Raw genomic sequence first — 17,254 nt, forward strand, 5'->3', positions numbered from 1 at the left:
GATACTTCTCTTGTCTCTTGGTTTCATCTCTATTTGCTTTTAAGACAAACAAAAAATGGAATAGCCTACAAACTCCAGCTGCACCTTGCTACATTTCAAGCTAATTTGGATTCAAATCCAGGGGATGCCCGAGGAAATGGATATTGGATGGATTTAATATTCTTTTTTTTTTTTCCTGGACTTCTCAGGCCCCATAAATGACATTGCTTTCCAAATTCCCCATCCCTGAAAGAGAATTGGAATCAATCTTGGTTTGACCTCTGTTAACATCACCAAGAAAATCCTGTTTCTCAACTCCCACATCTCACGTACTCGGTGACCTGGTGAAGTGCTGCCTCCTCTAGTTTTTATTTCCCTGTGTTCTGCCTGTGCTTGGTGCCAGCAGGAAGCATTTGTGTCTTGGAGAAAGAAAAAGCTGCCAATGAATGTTGAGTCTCCACATAGCACTGCTAGAGACGAGCCCAAAATACTGACCCAGATCTGAAAGTCTCAGTGTCTTTACGTTGGTAGGTTTTTCTGCAACTAAGAATTCCAAGCAAATCACACAAATACAAATGCAAAGAGTTAGACGTGAGAAAAGCAAAGAAAACTCGTATTTTACATGCAATGGAGCTTCGCATTTTTCAAATGTTTTTTGAAAATAAGTATCCAAGTGAGACTTGACCTGCCAGGAGGACCATATGACTTGAAGGAACTGGGGAGACTTCTCTCTTGTGCCATGGGATTAATATATGTTCTGCTTGACCACCTCCTCGCTGCTTTATGTGGCATGGATTTGATTGATTTAATTAGGAATATAAGGGGCTGGGAGGCAGGGGGGGTGGAGTGGGGGGTAGGGGGGGAGTATTATTATTTCAGCTGAGAAACTGGTGGCTTTTGGTAACTTTGCCCAGTCAGAAAACAATCATCTTTGTTTAATGGCTTTTGGTCCCTGAGATTGACTCTCTTCCTGCAGTCCACCTCAAAGATGTCAGTTAAAAACAAATAGCCCTTGTCCTGGAAGGAGCTGAATGCCCTTTGGAGGTTAGGGAGGATACTCAGTACCAGGCAAGGTCAGGTCCTAAACTTCTGCCTACAAAAGAAGGTCCCAGTGGTGGAGGTAGTATGGGTTCTTCAAATAGATGCTCAACAGCCACCTTGCAGAGCCACTGCCCTCTGTGGCTGGGATAAGCTAGCTGAAAGGGAACCCACCGTCTGACTTAACAAAAGCAACTGGAAGCCAGCAAAGTATTAAAACACTCAGAAATCAGAGGAGGGAAGGAACAAGTGATAATGGCCAATGAAAGCTATAAACCAGCTGATTATGGAACAAGACTACTTGGCTCAGAGATGCTTTACTGTTTCCTCCACTTACAGTTGCCTTCCAAAGTGGATTTTCATACTCCCTAAATGCCCTAGTATTTTGCTCCTTCCCTTTCTTTGCATGACTCACAGCATTGTCATAAATCACATTATGCCTGTATGATTTAACAAAAAAAAAGAAAAAGAAAAACTTCACAAGAAGGGAAAAATAATCATAATTCTATAATGTTATCTTATATCACAGAAAACTGTGTACATTTTTTCCCCATACAGGACATACTTCAAATAAAATAATTTTAACACCAATAATGATAATGTTCCTTCTTCCCGACAGAAGTAGAATTGTTTTTTCACCCCCGTTTGGTACATAAATATAAGAAAATAGTCTTTGAATATTTACATCCAGGTGTTTTAAATGTTATTTCCTGACGTATTTAATTCTCATTTTCTCTCCAGCCACGGGCATTCTTTCCAAATTTATATACTAATCTGCGACCATCCACACGCTCCAGGATTTCTCTTTTATAATAATATCTGTTAAAAGAAAAACATAAAAAAGATTTAAGTCTAAATTCCTTTACAGTCCCAGAAGACCACTGTCAAATTGGGAATTCCAAAGCTATCTGAAAAGTCTTTATTTTCTTTTGATATAAATTACACCTAAAATTATTCTATCTGAAAGTCAGGGAAGAAAAAATCATTGTGCCTTCTTTTTATTATTTTTACTTTACATTAATTATCTTATTAATTTAAATTTCACCTTTTTTCAAGTTATAAAGTATTGCTTTATTTATTACATACTCTCATGAGATTTTGAGATTTCCTTTTTTCTTTTTTTTCCCTTTTTTTTTTTTTTAAATCTAAATAAACCAGCATCTGAAAACAGACTAGGAAAGAATCTTAGCTTCCATTTTAAAATATATTTTGAATATCCATAGATTATGAGAAATTCTGAAAATGTTAAAGCAAAAGACAAAGAAAATCCTAACAGAGGATTTATAAACTGATTTTAAGATAATGGGTGGGGGGATGCCTAAGTTTTAAACCGCTGGAGAGAAAAAAAAAAAAAAAGCTCTCTGCAATTTAAGTGTTCCCAGTTCAGTCACACATGAACTTCAGCTTGCTATAGCCATGTTTCCTTCCTATGGTCAACTACTTTTATTAGTTGTTTGTGTGGACAGAAACAGAATACACATGTATGTATAAAACATACTGTAAATATTATATATCTATTATAGTATACAGAAACAGGAGGAAAAAGAAAAGACAAGGAAGAATGTAATGTTACAAACTCAAAATTAGTGGCAGAGACTTGGTTGTTGCAAAAACAAATTACAATTCATTTTAAAAAGCCAAACAGCTTCTCCCTTCAGGTAGTTTCTTTACATGCTCCAACTTTCTATGGCATCTTCTCAGCTCACCTCATAGCCCGGCTGAGTTTCTCATAAGTCATGCTGCTGTTGTTTTTCTTCTTCCCCCAGAGCTGAGCCACAGCTTCGGATTTTAAAAATCTGAAGACGCCTTCTGACCGGTCTTCCCACTTGATTAATCCTGGGTTTTTCTCAGGATTGAGAAGAATATCTCGAATAAATTCCCAGAGATGAGTTCCTCGAGGGTCTGAAAGAGGAAGGGGACAGGAGGAAGGACTTTAAGGAGCTCTCCAGGCTATGGTCTTCCTTTTTCCTTTTTATCACAGCATGTCATCTACAGACAATGACCACGCGGTGGGGACAGGCCATAGTTCCTGGAGCAAAGGTCACCACCTCGGAGATATATAGGTAGTAACGCTCACAGCCTTTATACCGAGGCTGGAGGTGTGCGTCAGCTTTTGGCGGTCTGAGCCCCATGGCAGGCAGGCAGATGGGAGCCCCAGCAACCAGGGGAAGCAGAGTCCAAACCATCCGCTGCTTCCTCCTGCCTTTGGCACTGCTTCTACCCTGAAGAGAACATGTTTAAGTCTTCCCCTCATCTTGCTTGCCCATTTTCCTGATATTCTTCTACAGCATGGCATGCAACCTGCTATTGTCGTGCAGTACATGAAACAGCCAGGATAACTGTAAAGTGGGCACTGAAGCTCCAGGCGTTTAAAACAGACAGGGAGAAGGCAAAGGAAATGAAATGCTGTTCCACATCAACAAGTATTTGGTGTCAAGTATCTTAGATAGACTTCAAGTAGTAAGAAAGTTTACAGTGGTTAGAGGGATAGTGACAAAACCGGCTAGCCAAAATTGTATGGGAAAACGGCATAATAAAGTTTGACTGCGATAGCAGAGAAGGCAAAAAGAGATCTCCAAATTCAATACGTAGGCCTCCCAGGTTAAGCACAAATCCACCCCACGGTATTGTAGAGATGGCACTAGAAAGCCCACATCAAAAGGAAGAATTAAATAAATCCAACAAGTGAGACATTGTAGTTTACGAATGAAGAATAACAAACACAGTGACAACGTGGGCCAGAAAAACAGCAGTCCTTTGGTCTGCCTTCAAACCCATGCAGAGGTTTAGACCAAATTTAGAAGGAGACAACCTCGTCAAAGATGTGACAGTAAACAGAAACTGGTTTACAGGCTAACATGGGTAGAGTTCAGTCAACTAATCCAGTGTTTTTCTTTGGAACGATAATTGTTTTGTAGAACCAACAAAATGTGGTGGATCTAGTCTATCTGGACATCAGCAGTATGCCTGATAGATTGTGATACGAAGCACCACTGAAGAAACTGGAAATGTAGGGGATTAGCCCAGCATGGCAAGGTGACCTTCTCTGCATGCCAAGGCTGTCAAGGGGTTCTTCTCAGGGCTGTCTTTGGACCAGTCCTATCTAATCCTTTCATTAGCAACCTTGATAAACAAACACACACACAAAACAAAGAGTCTGCATGCAGATAACAAGTTCAGGTGTTCTGAATGGGCAAAGTCACAGAGCAGGGTAAGAAGAGGAGTCATGAAGAGACATAATCTGGAGACTGTATTGAAACAGAATGAAATTGAATACTGCAAAGCATAGCAGAGGACCGACATTAACACATTCTATTATAAATATGGAATAACACTGGATGCAAGAGACATACACAAGATATTTTCAGCATAAATATACCAATAAAGCGCATTAACAGAACTGTGTCCAGAAATCACAACTATGTTAATCTGTCTTCAGATTGAGGTTGAATCAAAACTAGCATTAAAAGAGGATGAGGCGAATGGGAAGACTGCCATACCAGAAGAGCAGGTGGCAGGACTTGTGGGAGGGGGCAGGTGTTTGCTCATGATGCTGTGCATGAGAAGCTCTGGGAGGAGATGCTGAACAGGGTCTCTGGCACTGCTGTGCCTGGCAGGCATGAGCTTGGGCACAGCCATGCCTGTGCACAGATTTTCCCAATTTAATTCTGCATCTCCTTCATAATTTTTTTTACTCCATTTCACCAGCCCAGCTCAACACAGTGTAGAGGAAACTGAACTCTGGTTGTTTCCCCGTAAGCCCTCACTGATAAAAATGTTTTGAAGACTGCAACACTACTGTGTCAAAAATAATGTAAGCAAACAGCACCAGCAACAATCAGATCCTTGGAGGATTCAATCACAGTAACCATCTAAGCAGTTCTGCTTTCAAAATGAACTCAGAATGCTTCCTTTTCCCTCCCAAAGGGGATTTACTCTTAATGTGTTTCTTTTCCCTTCAATCAAACAACATTTATGACTGTGGACATTATAACCATTATAACCATGTACTTACTGTGCTTCTTGGTGTGGGACTTTGGGGTATGATCTTGTGTTTTTTTCACATCTGAAGAATCTGCAGAGAAGGAAAATGAAGCCTATTTGTAAATTTGATTAAAGGTTTTCCATTGACTAGCAGGTTGAAAGAAATAAAACCACAAAAAAGAATGAATATCTCTTTTAAAGATAATCACTTTTCAGAAGGCAATCTAAGGGAGGAGGAAGGGGGGAGTGTTGTTTTCTGTACTGTATGGTAATCAGCACACTTCACAAAGAGACCATTGATGAATAAAGAATGAATGCAGAGGTAAACATTTGGCTTTTGAAACCTAAATTAGATTAACAAATACCTCACCCCATGCTATGTGTGAGAGAGAGAAAAATAAGAGGATCACGTCTATAAAAGGAATCCTGAATTGTCCCATTATGTCTTAGTCTTTGCAGAAGCATGTATCTTTGGGGGCTTATTTGTTTCTGACGAGATGATCTAATGCGAAATGTATGCGCCGGTACCAATGCACAGAACACCCACCTGACTAAAGCATAATGACCTGGCAAAGTGCGGGTGTTTGGGGGGGGTAAGGGGGGGAGCGGGTCTGCGCTGGTAGGAGGTTTTGGCAGCTGGACGTGCATATATTGTTCTGTGGCTCCGAGCCACAGAAACAAGCCATTTCTCATCGATGGTACTTTATCACCTGCAGCCAGCCCGAGGAGGAATCAGATTTCTGGCACAAGCGTTTCTTCAGAAACGAAGAAAAAGAAAAGTTCCGCCTGTTCCTCGCTGTCACCCACCTGGCACCCCGCACGTTCAGCCCTCCCACTCTCAATCCGGCACAGCCTGACTGCCGTCACTGCTCATGAAGAGCTTCCACCTGATCCTGTGGGATCATCCCGAGAGGGAGCCCCTCCTGTGTTTGCTTTTCGGTGTGCTTCATGCCCGAACTCCATAAAGCAAAGCTTAAGGTCCCACGCATGTTTTCCCAGCTTCTATGAATGCACGATTATCATACTTTTCATGGAAACTGGGCATTTGCATGTGCAAATGACTCACAGGAAATATTCATTTGCATAGAAACTTGTCGGATTTGCACAAGCAACTGCAATAACTGCATGTGAAAAGGTAGATGCAAAGCTATTCACACACTCGTTTTATTCATACATAACTGGATACATAAACTGAGCAGGTCAGAGAGGATAAGTCTAACCTCTGCTGTTCTGAGCCTGACATAATCACGGTCCTTGACCCCCTCGCAGCAAATGCGCTCTGAGTCATTTTGCCTTCCCACTCTCAAAGAGCAGGAACCAGCCTGAGCCTCACTCAGCTTGGGGGGAAAAGTAAAATGAGGCTTATTTCACTGCCTTTCCTCAGATTACGATTCCCCTGATGTTATTAAAAGCCTGTGGGAACTCCCGGTGAGGACAGCAGGACCAGGCTCTTTATTTGCCCTCTTATTTAAATACTTCTCATTTTAAGATCCCACAATTCGCTCGTGAATGTTTGTTATGCTCTGTTTAGCTGGAGATTTATTCTTGGAAATTCAGCTGCCTTCTGCCTTGCTGGTGATTTATTCTGGATTTCAGCTGTGTAAATAGCCTCCTGCTCTGCCTCCGCTCTTACATGGAGACCGGTTTCAAACATGCCATGTTAGGAGGCCGGGGCCTGACAGATGAAAAGAGTTACGATGCAGTTTCAACAAAGCTGTCTTGCAAAACTTGTGACAAAAGGTTGCAGGGTATTTGCATATGATTCAGGAATGAGCCATTTCTTTACGGGATATACAAATTTAGTTTTTACAGGAGGCTGTGCCCTTGGCGTGCCACCCTAGCTCTAGGCTCAAGCAGTCAGTGGGTAAACACACTGCACCAGGAGCTTGACAGGTCCCCAGTCCCACCAGAGAGCTCCGAAATCCTGGCAGCCATCTTATGAGTGGGTGGAGGCGATGGAGAAAACAAACAGAGTGGGGTGTTGGGGGGTTTTGATTTTTTTTTCTTTTTTCTTTTTAAGGCTTGGTGGTTTTCTTTTTCAGGTTAGGTTTTCTCTCTTTGTTTTTATTTATTGCCAAGTGCATTAGTTTAAACCGTATGTCCCCATGGCAGGCGTGGCTGTGCTGGGAGGCCAGGACACAGTGAACACAGGGGCACAGGGGGTGCCCCTGCTGCCCGCATGCAGCCCACGGTGCCTTGCAGAGGCAGCACCTGCGAGGCTGCATCGTCAGCTGCACGCTCTCCCTCCTCACCGTCCCGTGACTTCCACTACTTTATCCCCCAGGTCTATTTGCTCAAATGCCTCCTAAGAGGGACCTGCCTTTCCTTGCCCCATTCTCACTCCCCCACGATCTCCACTTCCCTCTTTTCCTACCGCCTCGCTCACTCGCCTCCATCCCCGCTGCCTGCCCCAGGACATCGGCTGCAGAACACCCCGACGCATGTGCCCTGCCTGCGCTTTCACCGGGCACTACATCAAATGGGTTTGCTCTTTCCCCTGCCCTTTAGCAGGCAGATTGTATCTCTGCTGTGGCCTCGTGGGAGCACTGTGGAGGGATGAAAACAGCACACGGTGCCTGCCTGGGGACAGCCACGAAGCTGCTCTCAGCAGAAACAGGTTGAGCTGGGAGCTATTGGGAAGCCCTTCTGCTGGTGCGGGTGGGTAGACGGCTCTGTGCCTGCTCTGCTGTGCCCACAGGCTGCCCCTCAACCTGGCCCCGAACCTGGTCACCTATTCGACACGCATCCCCAGCTGTGGGGGTGGAATATGACTCTTATTTGCCCGTATTCAGCTTCCCCACAGAAAAGCATGACTGAGCTGGAACATCTTGTCTCTCTGATACTAACATCTTCCCCTTTGACTCAGTCACTTTAAAAGATATATGGAGGTTGCAGATTGTTTGATCTTCTTTGTCTTGACAGAGGGAAGAGAGAAGCACTTCTTTAAAGCAACTATTGTAATAACGATAGCTAAAAGAGTTGTCAGAATCAGTACTGCTTGGCATAAAATGACTGGAGGCTCAGATTCAATCCTGCAACAGAAGACCACGGAGACTATTATACGTCAGTAGCTCTGGGACAAGCGACAAACAACGATATAATTACAAGTTCCTTACCAGGAGGCTGGTGACTAGGTGTCGTCATGGAGATCTGAGCACGACAGAACGTTTTACTGTCCAATAGCTCTGGGAATTAAAAAGAAGACATTTAAAGTAATATCCTCTGACAACAATAAGTTGCCTCAGAAATGCATGAAGTACTGTGGTGTTAGTTACCTACTGTGCTACCATAGCCACTGTCATACAGGTAATTCTCTTCTTTCCAGGACACCATTAATGATGGATCTGAAGGTAAAGGACAACAAGGAAAATCACATCTCTAAAAGAACATCTTTTAGCGTGCGGTAAATTTGAGCACTGACAGACAGAAGGGTGAGAAATGTGAAGAAAAAAAGAAAAAGAATAGCGAAGGGAACTGAGAAGTGAAGGGGCTAAGCGGGAAATTGTTTCCTTTCACTCAAATTATGGATAGGGTTTTGCATACTCAGGCAAATATACTTACACAAAGTGCTGACTTTTAAAAAATAATGCAGCAGGCTTTTCCTTTTCCTGGCTAAGATATCATTTATGCCTGCCCTTGAAGGAATTTTCCTATCCCAGACCAACTATAATTCTACCCAATCCAGTCCTGAAGTCTCAGCCCCTGGTGATTATGACAGTGCTTTGGTGCCATGGAAATGAAAGTGCTCTCAAATATCTAGTAGAACAGGAGAATGCTTGTAATGACTATTTATTTCTATAATTGTAGAACTCGAAAGTCCCCTCTGAGACAGAGCTTCATGTGTAAGCACATAGTCAGAAACATCAAAGCATAATCCTAGATGTAGGGCCATTTTATTTCAGGCATGTCAAGTCCCTATCCTTAACCTAAAAGCCACTTTTATGATTAAAGAGGAATACTTTTTATTGACCTGCTGGTCCAGATGGATCAATATAAACAGAATAGAAGTATTGTCTTTATAACCTGTACAGTGAGCAGGAAATTACTATTTTTACAGTGCATTTTTGAGGTTATAAACTTTAAAAAATTCTTTTTCTTTTAAATCCAGGTTCAGAAAGGATGAGATGTAAGGTTCAAATCTAGGGTTTACTTCTTCTTTTCATGTTCATATACATGAAATTAAAAAAAAAAAAGAAAAAAAAAAGTTATAGCTAAATCATCATGGTTGGCTGAGTTACCACTTATGACATAGGAATTTAGCAGGCATGCTAAGTAATAGCTGCATGTTTGGGCACCCAGAGCTTGTGTTCCTACAATAGCACACACCCTTTGCTTGTTTGGACACCTGATCTGCCCAATGCTGCCTCTGAAAACAGGCCTTAGCCAGCCGGAACATGGGCAAACAACTTGTCTTCACGTTTCAGCCTTTTTTAGTACCCAAGCAGCAGGCTTCCCCTCTAAACTGCCAGCCCTGTCCACACCAGTCCACATTGCCCCACCACCAGGCACAGCAAAGGGCACAATGAGTCAGTCCTGGGCTTTGACCTTTCCAGGATGTGCAGCAGAGGTACTTTGCTCAGCCCTGTGTATCTCTAGTGGGAAGGGAGACTAACATTATACCAGGATCTCATAAATCAGGACTTAAAGGATTACTGTATTTTTCTTACATGGCAAGCATCAAGACTGCTGCATGCACACCACCCGTACCACATGGGCATAGGCAGGGAGCGGGCTGCAGATTGCAGTGCTTGCTCGCTACAAGGAGAAGGTGAAGTGTCCCTGGCTGGAGAGGCTGGGCTCCTGTGGATTAGCTAAATGTATTGGCTGGCAGTATTTGTTGGAGTCCTCACGCGCTACAAATCTGTATTTGTTCCCCCAGGAGGTATTAAAACATGTCTCATGAACACATCCGCACACAATGAGGCTGGGACCAGTGGGATAGGGAGTGTTCAGATATGGACAGGGGTGTTCTGGAAAAGGAACTGGCAAAATAATTGTGCCCAAAGAGCACTGAGCCAAGCTAAAGTTCTTTTCTTGGTGAAGCAAAGTCCTGCCAGGAAACAGATCTAGCTATGAACACACCGGAGAAGAGACTGCCACGTGAAAAATGCAGACTTGGTCAAACTAAAATACTACCTGAATTTCCGTGTCATTGAAACTTGAAGAAATTGAAATGTAACATTTTTTTACTCAGAACTGTTTGGTTTGGAAATTTCTTCATGTTTCAAAGCATTAACATCACTTCACAAAAAATATTTTTTCTCTTTAAAAAAACAAACAAACACGACAATACTGTGATAAGAATTGTTTTGAAATCTGCTGAATGAAGCAAATAATGAAGTTATCTATACAGCTGTGTTTGCTGACTACTGCAAACTGTACCAACTCTGAACATTAGTATAGACTGCTGATATTGTAGAAGTCTCCTAGAAAAGTGGCCATGTGCAAAGATATTCTGATACTATTGAAGCTTCAAAAAGTGGACATTGACTGACATTTGTGTTACTTCTTTTATTTTGCATGAAACACTTTCCACTGCAATTAAACCCGTTTTGATTTCAGTGGAATGGACAAGTTCCCCTTTTTGCCACCATCAGTAGACAAGTTACCCAGCAGCTACTCACCTGTTTGTTCTGTCTTGACAATGACATTATGCGATTGGTACATGTCACTTCCACACTGACCTGCAAGAAGGCATATAGCAGATATGAGAGCAGTATGAGAATGAGTACAGAAGAATCAAAGATACAGCTCCAAGCACAAACTGCTTCAGTTGAGCCAGAGGGCTAATTTTGGTGTGGGGTACATACCCTTTCCCCTGGTCCTTCTGCCTTATGTCACGTTTAAGTGATATAGCAATATAGTCAATTAGGTATAAGCAGTATAGCAAACACAGCAAATGAGTTTTGCCAGGTAGGTTTCAGGGTAGCATAAGAGGCTTCTGAAGATCCCAGAATTCAAACAACTGTACGTGCATCTCTGTCCCCGTGTAGCCTAATGTCTATTTACCATTCCATTTTAGGTGCTGAAGGTTGCTGTAGAGCAGCTGCCCTGCTGTCCCAGCTGCCTGAGTGAATTCCTGCAGACTCATGCTGCACAGATGTTCCCCGTTGATATCAAACTCTTGGAAGGGTATGCAGTTGGCATCCAGTTGGTTGGTATCAAGGAGATGCTGCAACCACTCCCAGACCTGAAACTTGGTCCAGTACTGCGGGTGTATTTCGTGCCACTGGGTTCCATAGAAACTGCTGGACACTGGAAAAGAAAATGGGTATTAAACATCTCTGTTAGCGTCATGGGATTATGCTGAAGACGGGAAAGGTCTATAGCTAAATTTCATGCCCTGGAAGTCCATAGATCTAGATTCTTTTTTCAGTCCTTAATGCTAGCTCAGTAGCTATTGCTGGAGAATTTTTTTTTGTCTTAGTTTTCCAATTAAAAATGGGAGTTATTACTTCATATCTCTCTTGAGAAGTTGAGTGAGTAGGAATGAATTTAGTAATGTTGGCTAAATACACCAGTATTTATTTCTCCAGTGGATGATACCTTGCAGAAGTACTGTCACAAATGTGTGTTGATCTGGGTGTAGGAAAAGTGTTTTAGTGCATCAAAAATGATGGAAAAAACTTCTAAAATCCACATAATGTACAGTGGAAATTTTGTTTCTATAAGGACTGAATATGAACTGTGTGTTTCAGCCAAAGAACAGTAAAATAACAAGGCACTCTTATATTGTTCCAAAGTACAAATCTATCAGTATGGCGTGCAGCTTCATGGCAGAGCCGGACGTCTAACAAATGCATGTTATCTTTGTAGTCGGGTAAGATGATTTCTGAATATAATTGTAAAACTCATTTTTAATTAAGGGAACAGCCTAATTTTCTTTTTAGGATGTCTGAATCTTTTCTTGGCCTATCTTTCAAGCTGCTCAGTTGTATGTCGCTACATGACAATAATTTATGTGTTCAAATGAAAGAAAAAGTATGTAGGGACAGTATAATTATATAAGATAAGATAAGATGTAAGATATACAAAGGCAGGACTGCCTTGATCCGGCCTCACAGAAGGGCTGGCAAAAGGAGTTCAGTGCAATTTATTCCTTGGGAAAGGAGGACAGTAGAGTATGCCAGGCAGAGACAGCAGCATGATAAAATACTCACAAGAGCAAGAAGGTGCATTTAAGGATGAGGGAATGACAGATTGCAGAGGTGGTTGAATTAAGGGAAAAAGAAAGACTTCCGTGGCCTAGCTCTGTGGTAGCCCCACTCCAGGACATCTTCTCTCTGTGGCACTGATCTGTTCCTTCACAGTCTCCTCCAAGAAGATGATTACCCACACAGCTCTGAGACATACGGACAACAGAGGGTATTGCTAGAAGACCACAAGCAACAGAACTGGCACATTTTAGGAAATCACCTCAGGGAGACCTCGGGTCTCTTCGGTTGAGATACAGTGCATAGTGCTAGCTCATGTGTGAACACAAAAACCCTCAGAGTTGCTTAGGTTCCAATATTGGCCAACATGGTCTGCGTCAGTAGCTTAGAGAGAGTTTGCAAGACTGTTGCTCATTCTGATACTGAAGGATTTGGGAAATGAGTGCAGAAATGATTAAGACTCTGGTATGTCGGAGAATAAAGGTTTGACGGAGCCAACAAATATTCCCTGAAAAGGAGGTTGATATTTATTCCCATCACTTTCAGAGGCCTCTAGACTCCTAATGTAAGTGGAGGGTCTTTAATGAGAGGAAGAAGTAGCTTGGTAAAAGGACATGAGGGGATGAATAACTGTACAGACCGGCGTGTTCAGTTTCCTGTGACTCTAAAACACATGTCAATTCTGAGAATTCACTGGGGTCTGGGATTCACTGCACACTGAAATCCCTGAACATGAAACCCACCATCACTTTCACGAAATCCTGTGCAAACTAAAACTCAGGACTTTTTCTATGAATCTGTTACAGGCAGGCTGGTATATTTAATAAGCGTACACTTACGTATTCCTGGGTATTTAGAAATTACACATTTAAAAAAAGAAAAACACAAGTGTTTCACTGAATAGGAACTTTCATTGTAAGTTTTGTAGTAGCTTCCTGTGGTTCAGAAGGACAACTGCAGTATGTGTTTGCTTGGATTTTAAGGTTTACCTATCGATTGAAAAACACTATTTTGAATGATGAAAAGAATTTAAAAATTATGTCCAACACTGTATATTGATCTATATGTCTATGTCTATATTTTTATACTGAGAGAGAATATATATCTGTACAGCTATATTAAAAAAATAGTAAAATAAATTTCACCCTGAGTCACACCTTGTAAGTTAATTTAGGTGCAAAAGTCATCACTAGCTGTTAGGCATTAGAAGGCATATATGGGATTAAAGAGATGGTTCTGTGCATAACAAAGTTCTCAGATCACAAGCTATCTAGTGCCCTAATGCCAGTCTAATCAGATAGCTATCTAGTAATTTGAGCTGAAAAAGTAAATACTGTAAGGGAGCAAAAAGACTACTCCCCTGCAAAGCCGGAGGGATGATTAGTACTGAAGAGTAATGTTGGTTCAGACAGGGCATGAGGGGTAAATATAAGAGAGAAAGAAATCTGGACTGAGGAGAGAGAACTTGTGGCACTTTCATCGCCTCTACATTCATCTTTAAAAAAAGGAGCAGTAATGAAATGAACCATTAACTGATCATGTTCAGAAACTTAAGTGTTGCAGGTTCAGCTTTTACAAATAAAGTAACAAATATAAATTTTCCTACCAGAAGTGAAACTCCAGTAAATTAGTATCATTGAAAAATAATACTTGTGCATATTTAAAGGTATAGCAGTCCCTTCCACCCCAACCATCCCTCTGCCCACCCCCCCCCCAAAAAAAAAAAAAAGCATAGCTCAGAGCTGTTGAATTCCTCCTACCATTGCATGTGGAATATCCGTCTGTCCAGGAAGGCTGCTGGTGGAGTAGGTTGCTGCTGGAATTGATACTCATTCTGCCAGCTCCTTCCAAAATCATGATCTGTAAGTGAATCGAACAGCTTGCTTAGTGAGCAGTGTCTAGTCCAAAAGGTAAATGGCAAAAAAAAAAATCCACTGAAGGTGAAGTGAGCAGGCCAATTCTATTTGTAGAAGATACAATTGAGATCAAGAACATGTTGCCACAACCCCTTTTCAGCTGCCACAAAATCTCCTTATGATAAACATTACCATGTTTGATTTGCATATGCAAGAAGCAAGTTTCTACAGCTGCCCATCCATAAATGAATAATCCGTAATCAGAAATGAAGCCGAATGAAAAGGCAAGGCTCCTGACAGAGCAATACAGGAAAACTGCCAAGCTTTGAGAAGTGAAATACAAAGTTGTTTGACTTTTTTTTTTTTCATTTAAAGAGAAATTTGGTTTAAATATGGTTTTCTTTTTTTCTTTTTCTTTTTTTTTTAGGAGAAAGAAAAGAGTTTTCAATAATTGCAAATTAAACTACCCAGTTGACAACTAATGTTTAGAAACTCCTTCACACAGAGGGACCAGTATGTCAATCCTACAAGGAGGTAACATTACAGGGAATATCTTCTTGTCTGACCCGGTTTCTTATCTGATCCATGTCAGCAGTGCCCCTAACCCATTCTCGATGACAGATGTCACAGATCACGCATTTCAAACCACCAAAAAATTGGACCGTCAAAGATCTTGTAAAGGAGAAAAACTTGACACAAACTTTCCTCTCTACTTATGTTGGCTTTAGTAACGTGAGTAAAACTGTCCTTAATTTTGGTTGGACATTTTTGTGCAAAACTACTTATATGGTATTTTAGAAAAATTTCACATTTATCACACATTGAATTGTTTCAGTGAATGTGTACAAAATTCCCAAATTGCAGGTATTCTTGACATTTCTTATTAGCTTTCAGTGGTTTAAAATTGCCAAGTTTAAAAATATACATTATAACCATACAGTACAGACATTTTTCAAGAGTTTAGGAAACTAATTTGTTAAATATTATAAAGGTTTTGGATCATTACTCTTATATAAGTACACAGAAAACAAACCATTGTTCAAAAATCTAAATCGAAAGCGACAGAGTCTGTAAAAATGAAACTTTAGACCTCAAGAGAGCATTTGAATGCAGCTGGACTTAACTTTGGAATTAAGAAGAGGTTAAAATAAAAAATGGACTTGTGAAAGTTAAAGACAGTGGTCTCGGCCTTTTGCCCATCAAGGCTAATTTGATCAAGGCTAATTAGAAAACTCCTATTGAAAGCACAGTCAGAACCCCACAAGTTCATACCAACAACATTTTTGGTAGAAGAAAATAAGTCATTAGGAACATTTACAGCCTTGGTTTTAAAGAACTGCCTGAAAAAGGTATGGGTTGGCATATTCCTCCATCATTCTCAATACATTATGCAGTTCTTAAAAGTTACAAATGCACATTTTAAGGAGAGTCTCTCTCTTTCTCCTCCCCCCACCCCTCCACATATATATAAATTTAGAAAGGGGGAGAGAGAGGTTGTTGAGAACTACTTAAAAATCCAAAGCCTTAGGAATTACGCCACAGGGAATGGTCCTTTATGGTATAACCTAGTTCAGTGCCTTTTTTGTAGCTATACAGAATGGCAAAATCAAGCCGTGGATGTTTTAACATTTGCTTTTCACTCCAGCAAATCTGGAATTCAGTATCCACCAGTTGGAGAATTTCATTTCTCATAGCAGATACGTGGGGGTACAAAATGTCAGCAATGAAGTGATACCTATAGTCACTCTATGGCCAAATAAATGACGATGGCAATATCAGTCAATAAGTTTATGCGAGTTAGAAGAGAAGATATTTTTTTAGCCCCATGTTAAAGCTAAGTGACTTGATATTTTGAGGGGAAAAGTGCTAGGAAGCATTTCAGTTTCTTACACTGATTATATGTTCAGCATAAAACAAGAATATAGTTTATCTCATATACTTGATATAGAAAAGCTTTTAAACTATAATGTGCGTTTGACAGTCAATATACACCTCCGAGCAGGTATAGACAGAATGATATATCAAATTATTTCTTTCATTAACTTGGTTTTTTTTTAATTATTTAAGATGTAATGATGTTCATTAGATTCTGAGTGACTGAAATATTAATGTTAAAAAAAACTTTATTACAGTATCAGATAGAGGTGAGGTAGAACAGCAGGTATTCCGGGAAAACTATAAAACTTGAGGGTCAGCAAAACTCTCTTAGGAACGTAATTTGGTAAATTCTCTTGTTTGAAAAGAAAACTACAGTTGGTACTTAACATTGAATTTCAACCTACTGATCTAAAGTCACATTTTCAGAAGAGAACACAGATTTACAGGTACTGTGTTATGTCATTTTGTCCTGTTTCCGCAATTTATGGAATTCTACATAATTTTCATGCCTGATACTTGTGCAAATAAAAACGTGTCTGGGAAAATGTATGCTTATGAACAGAAATAATTTCCATGATCAAGCTCCTGTGTAGCTTTGTTTTGAAAATTCAGTTCAGGTAAACTCTTGTATTATTTTCTTCCTAATCAGCTGAATTTCCAAACCACAAGATCGTATGACACTTCAGCTCAGCAACTAAATCTATGGACAGTTTAATATACCAAAAATTGAGTCTTGCACAGTTTCTCCCCTCCATCAGTAACCAGAACCAATGCACTTTAGAGAGCTGAGTAGAAGTGCTCTGAAAGCTTTTTCCCTGGATTCTGATTTCAGTTATGTTCCCTTAAAATCTTATTCCCCCCCATTACAGTGCAGCAGGGAATTTCTCATCACAGTATTCCTAAACAACACTAATAGTATTTTCAGACAATATGTGTAGAATTTGCTTTACAAATTCATCAATCAATACAACCCCTTTTTGAAAGCTATACAAGTTACTTCAACCAGAATAATTTAATTATCTTCCCACATTACCTGTGGGAAAAATTATTCGTGAGAGAAAGAATTCACGATATGACAGTAGTCACTGGGACAGGATTCGATTCAGCTTTAACCCAAACTTTCCCAAAGTTATTGGTATTATTCAAGGTATTGTTTTATTTTTTGTGATTTGAAAATTGTCGGGTCAGCTCCTGTACTTTAATGCAAGAGTGTTGCTTATTTGGAAATCACTTCTAGCACTTCGTTCAGGATGAGTATAATGCCCCACTCATGTAACTTCCATGGTTTTGCTTGGAAGTGTGCGCATCAAGCTCAAAAATGTTTTCCCTATGAAAATTGAATAGTGATTTTCTTCATTTCATCCT

The 17,254-nt window shown here is 40.6% G+C and overlaps 1 protein-coding gene across 2 annotated transcripts; it reads right to left on the bottom strand.

Annotated features, from left to right (window-relative positions):
- Positions 1-1,711: 1,711 nt before the first annotated feature.
- EHF (ETS homologous factor) lies at positions 1,712-14,015 on the bottom strand. 2 transcript variants are annotated; one of them, XM_035552175.1, is made up of 8 exons: positions 13,916-14,015; positions 11,011-11,256; positions 10,626-10,685; positions 8,277-8,345; positions 8,118-8,186; positions 5,033-5,092; positions 2,724-2,919; positions 1,712-1,836 (listed from the first exon to the last, which is right to left on the bottom strand). In XM_035552175.1, the coding sequence occupies exons 1-8, from the start codon at positions 14,010-14,012 to the stop codon at positions 1,737-1,739; spliced, it is 897 nt and encodes a 298-aa protein (XP_035408068.1). In that variant the 5' UTR covers positions 14,013-14,015; the 3' UTR covers positions 1,712-1,736. The 2 variants fall into 2 exon arrangements, with proteins under 2 accessions (XP_035408068.1, XP_035408069.1); XM_035552176.1 differs by lacking the exon at positions 8,118-8,186.
- Positions 14,016-17,254: the final 3,239 nt, after the last annotated feature.

This window comes from Cygnus atratus, chromosome 5, assembly GCF_013377495.2.
Source record: "Cygnus atratus isolate AKBS03 ecotype Queensland, Australia chromosome 5, CAtr_DNAZoo_HiC_assembly, whole genome shotgun sequence".
Lineage (NCBI taxonomy): Eukaryota > Metazoa > Chordata > Aves > Anseriformes > Anatidae > Cygnus > Cygnus atratus.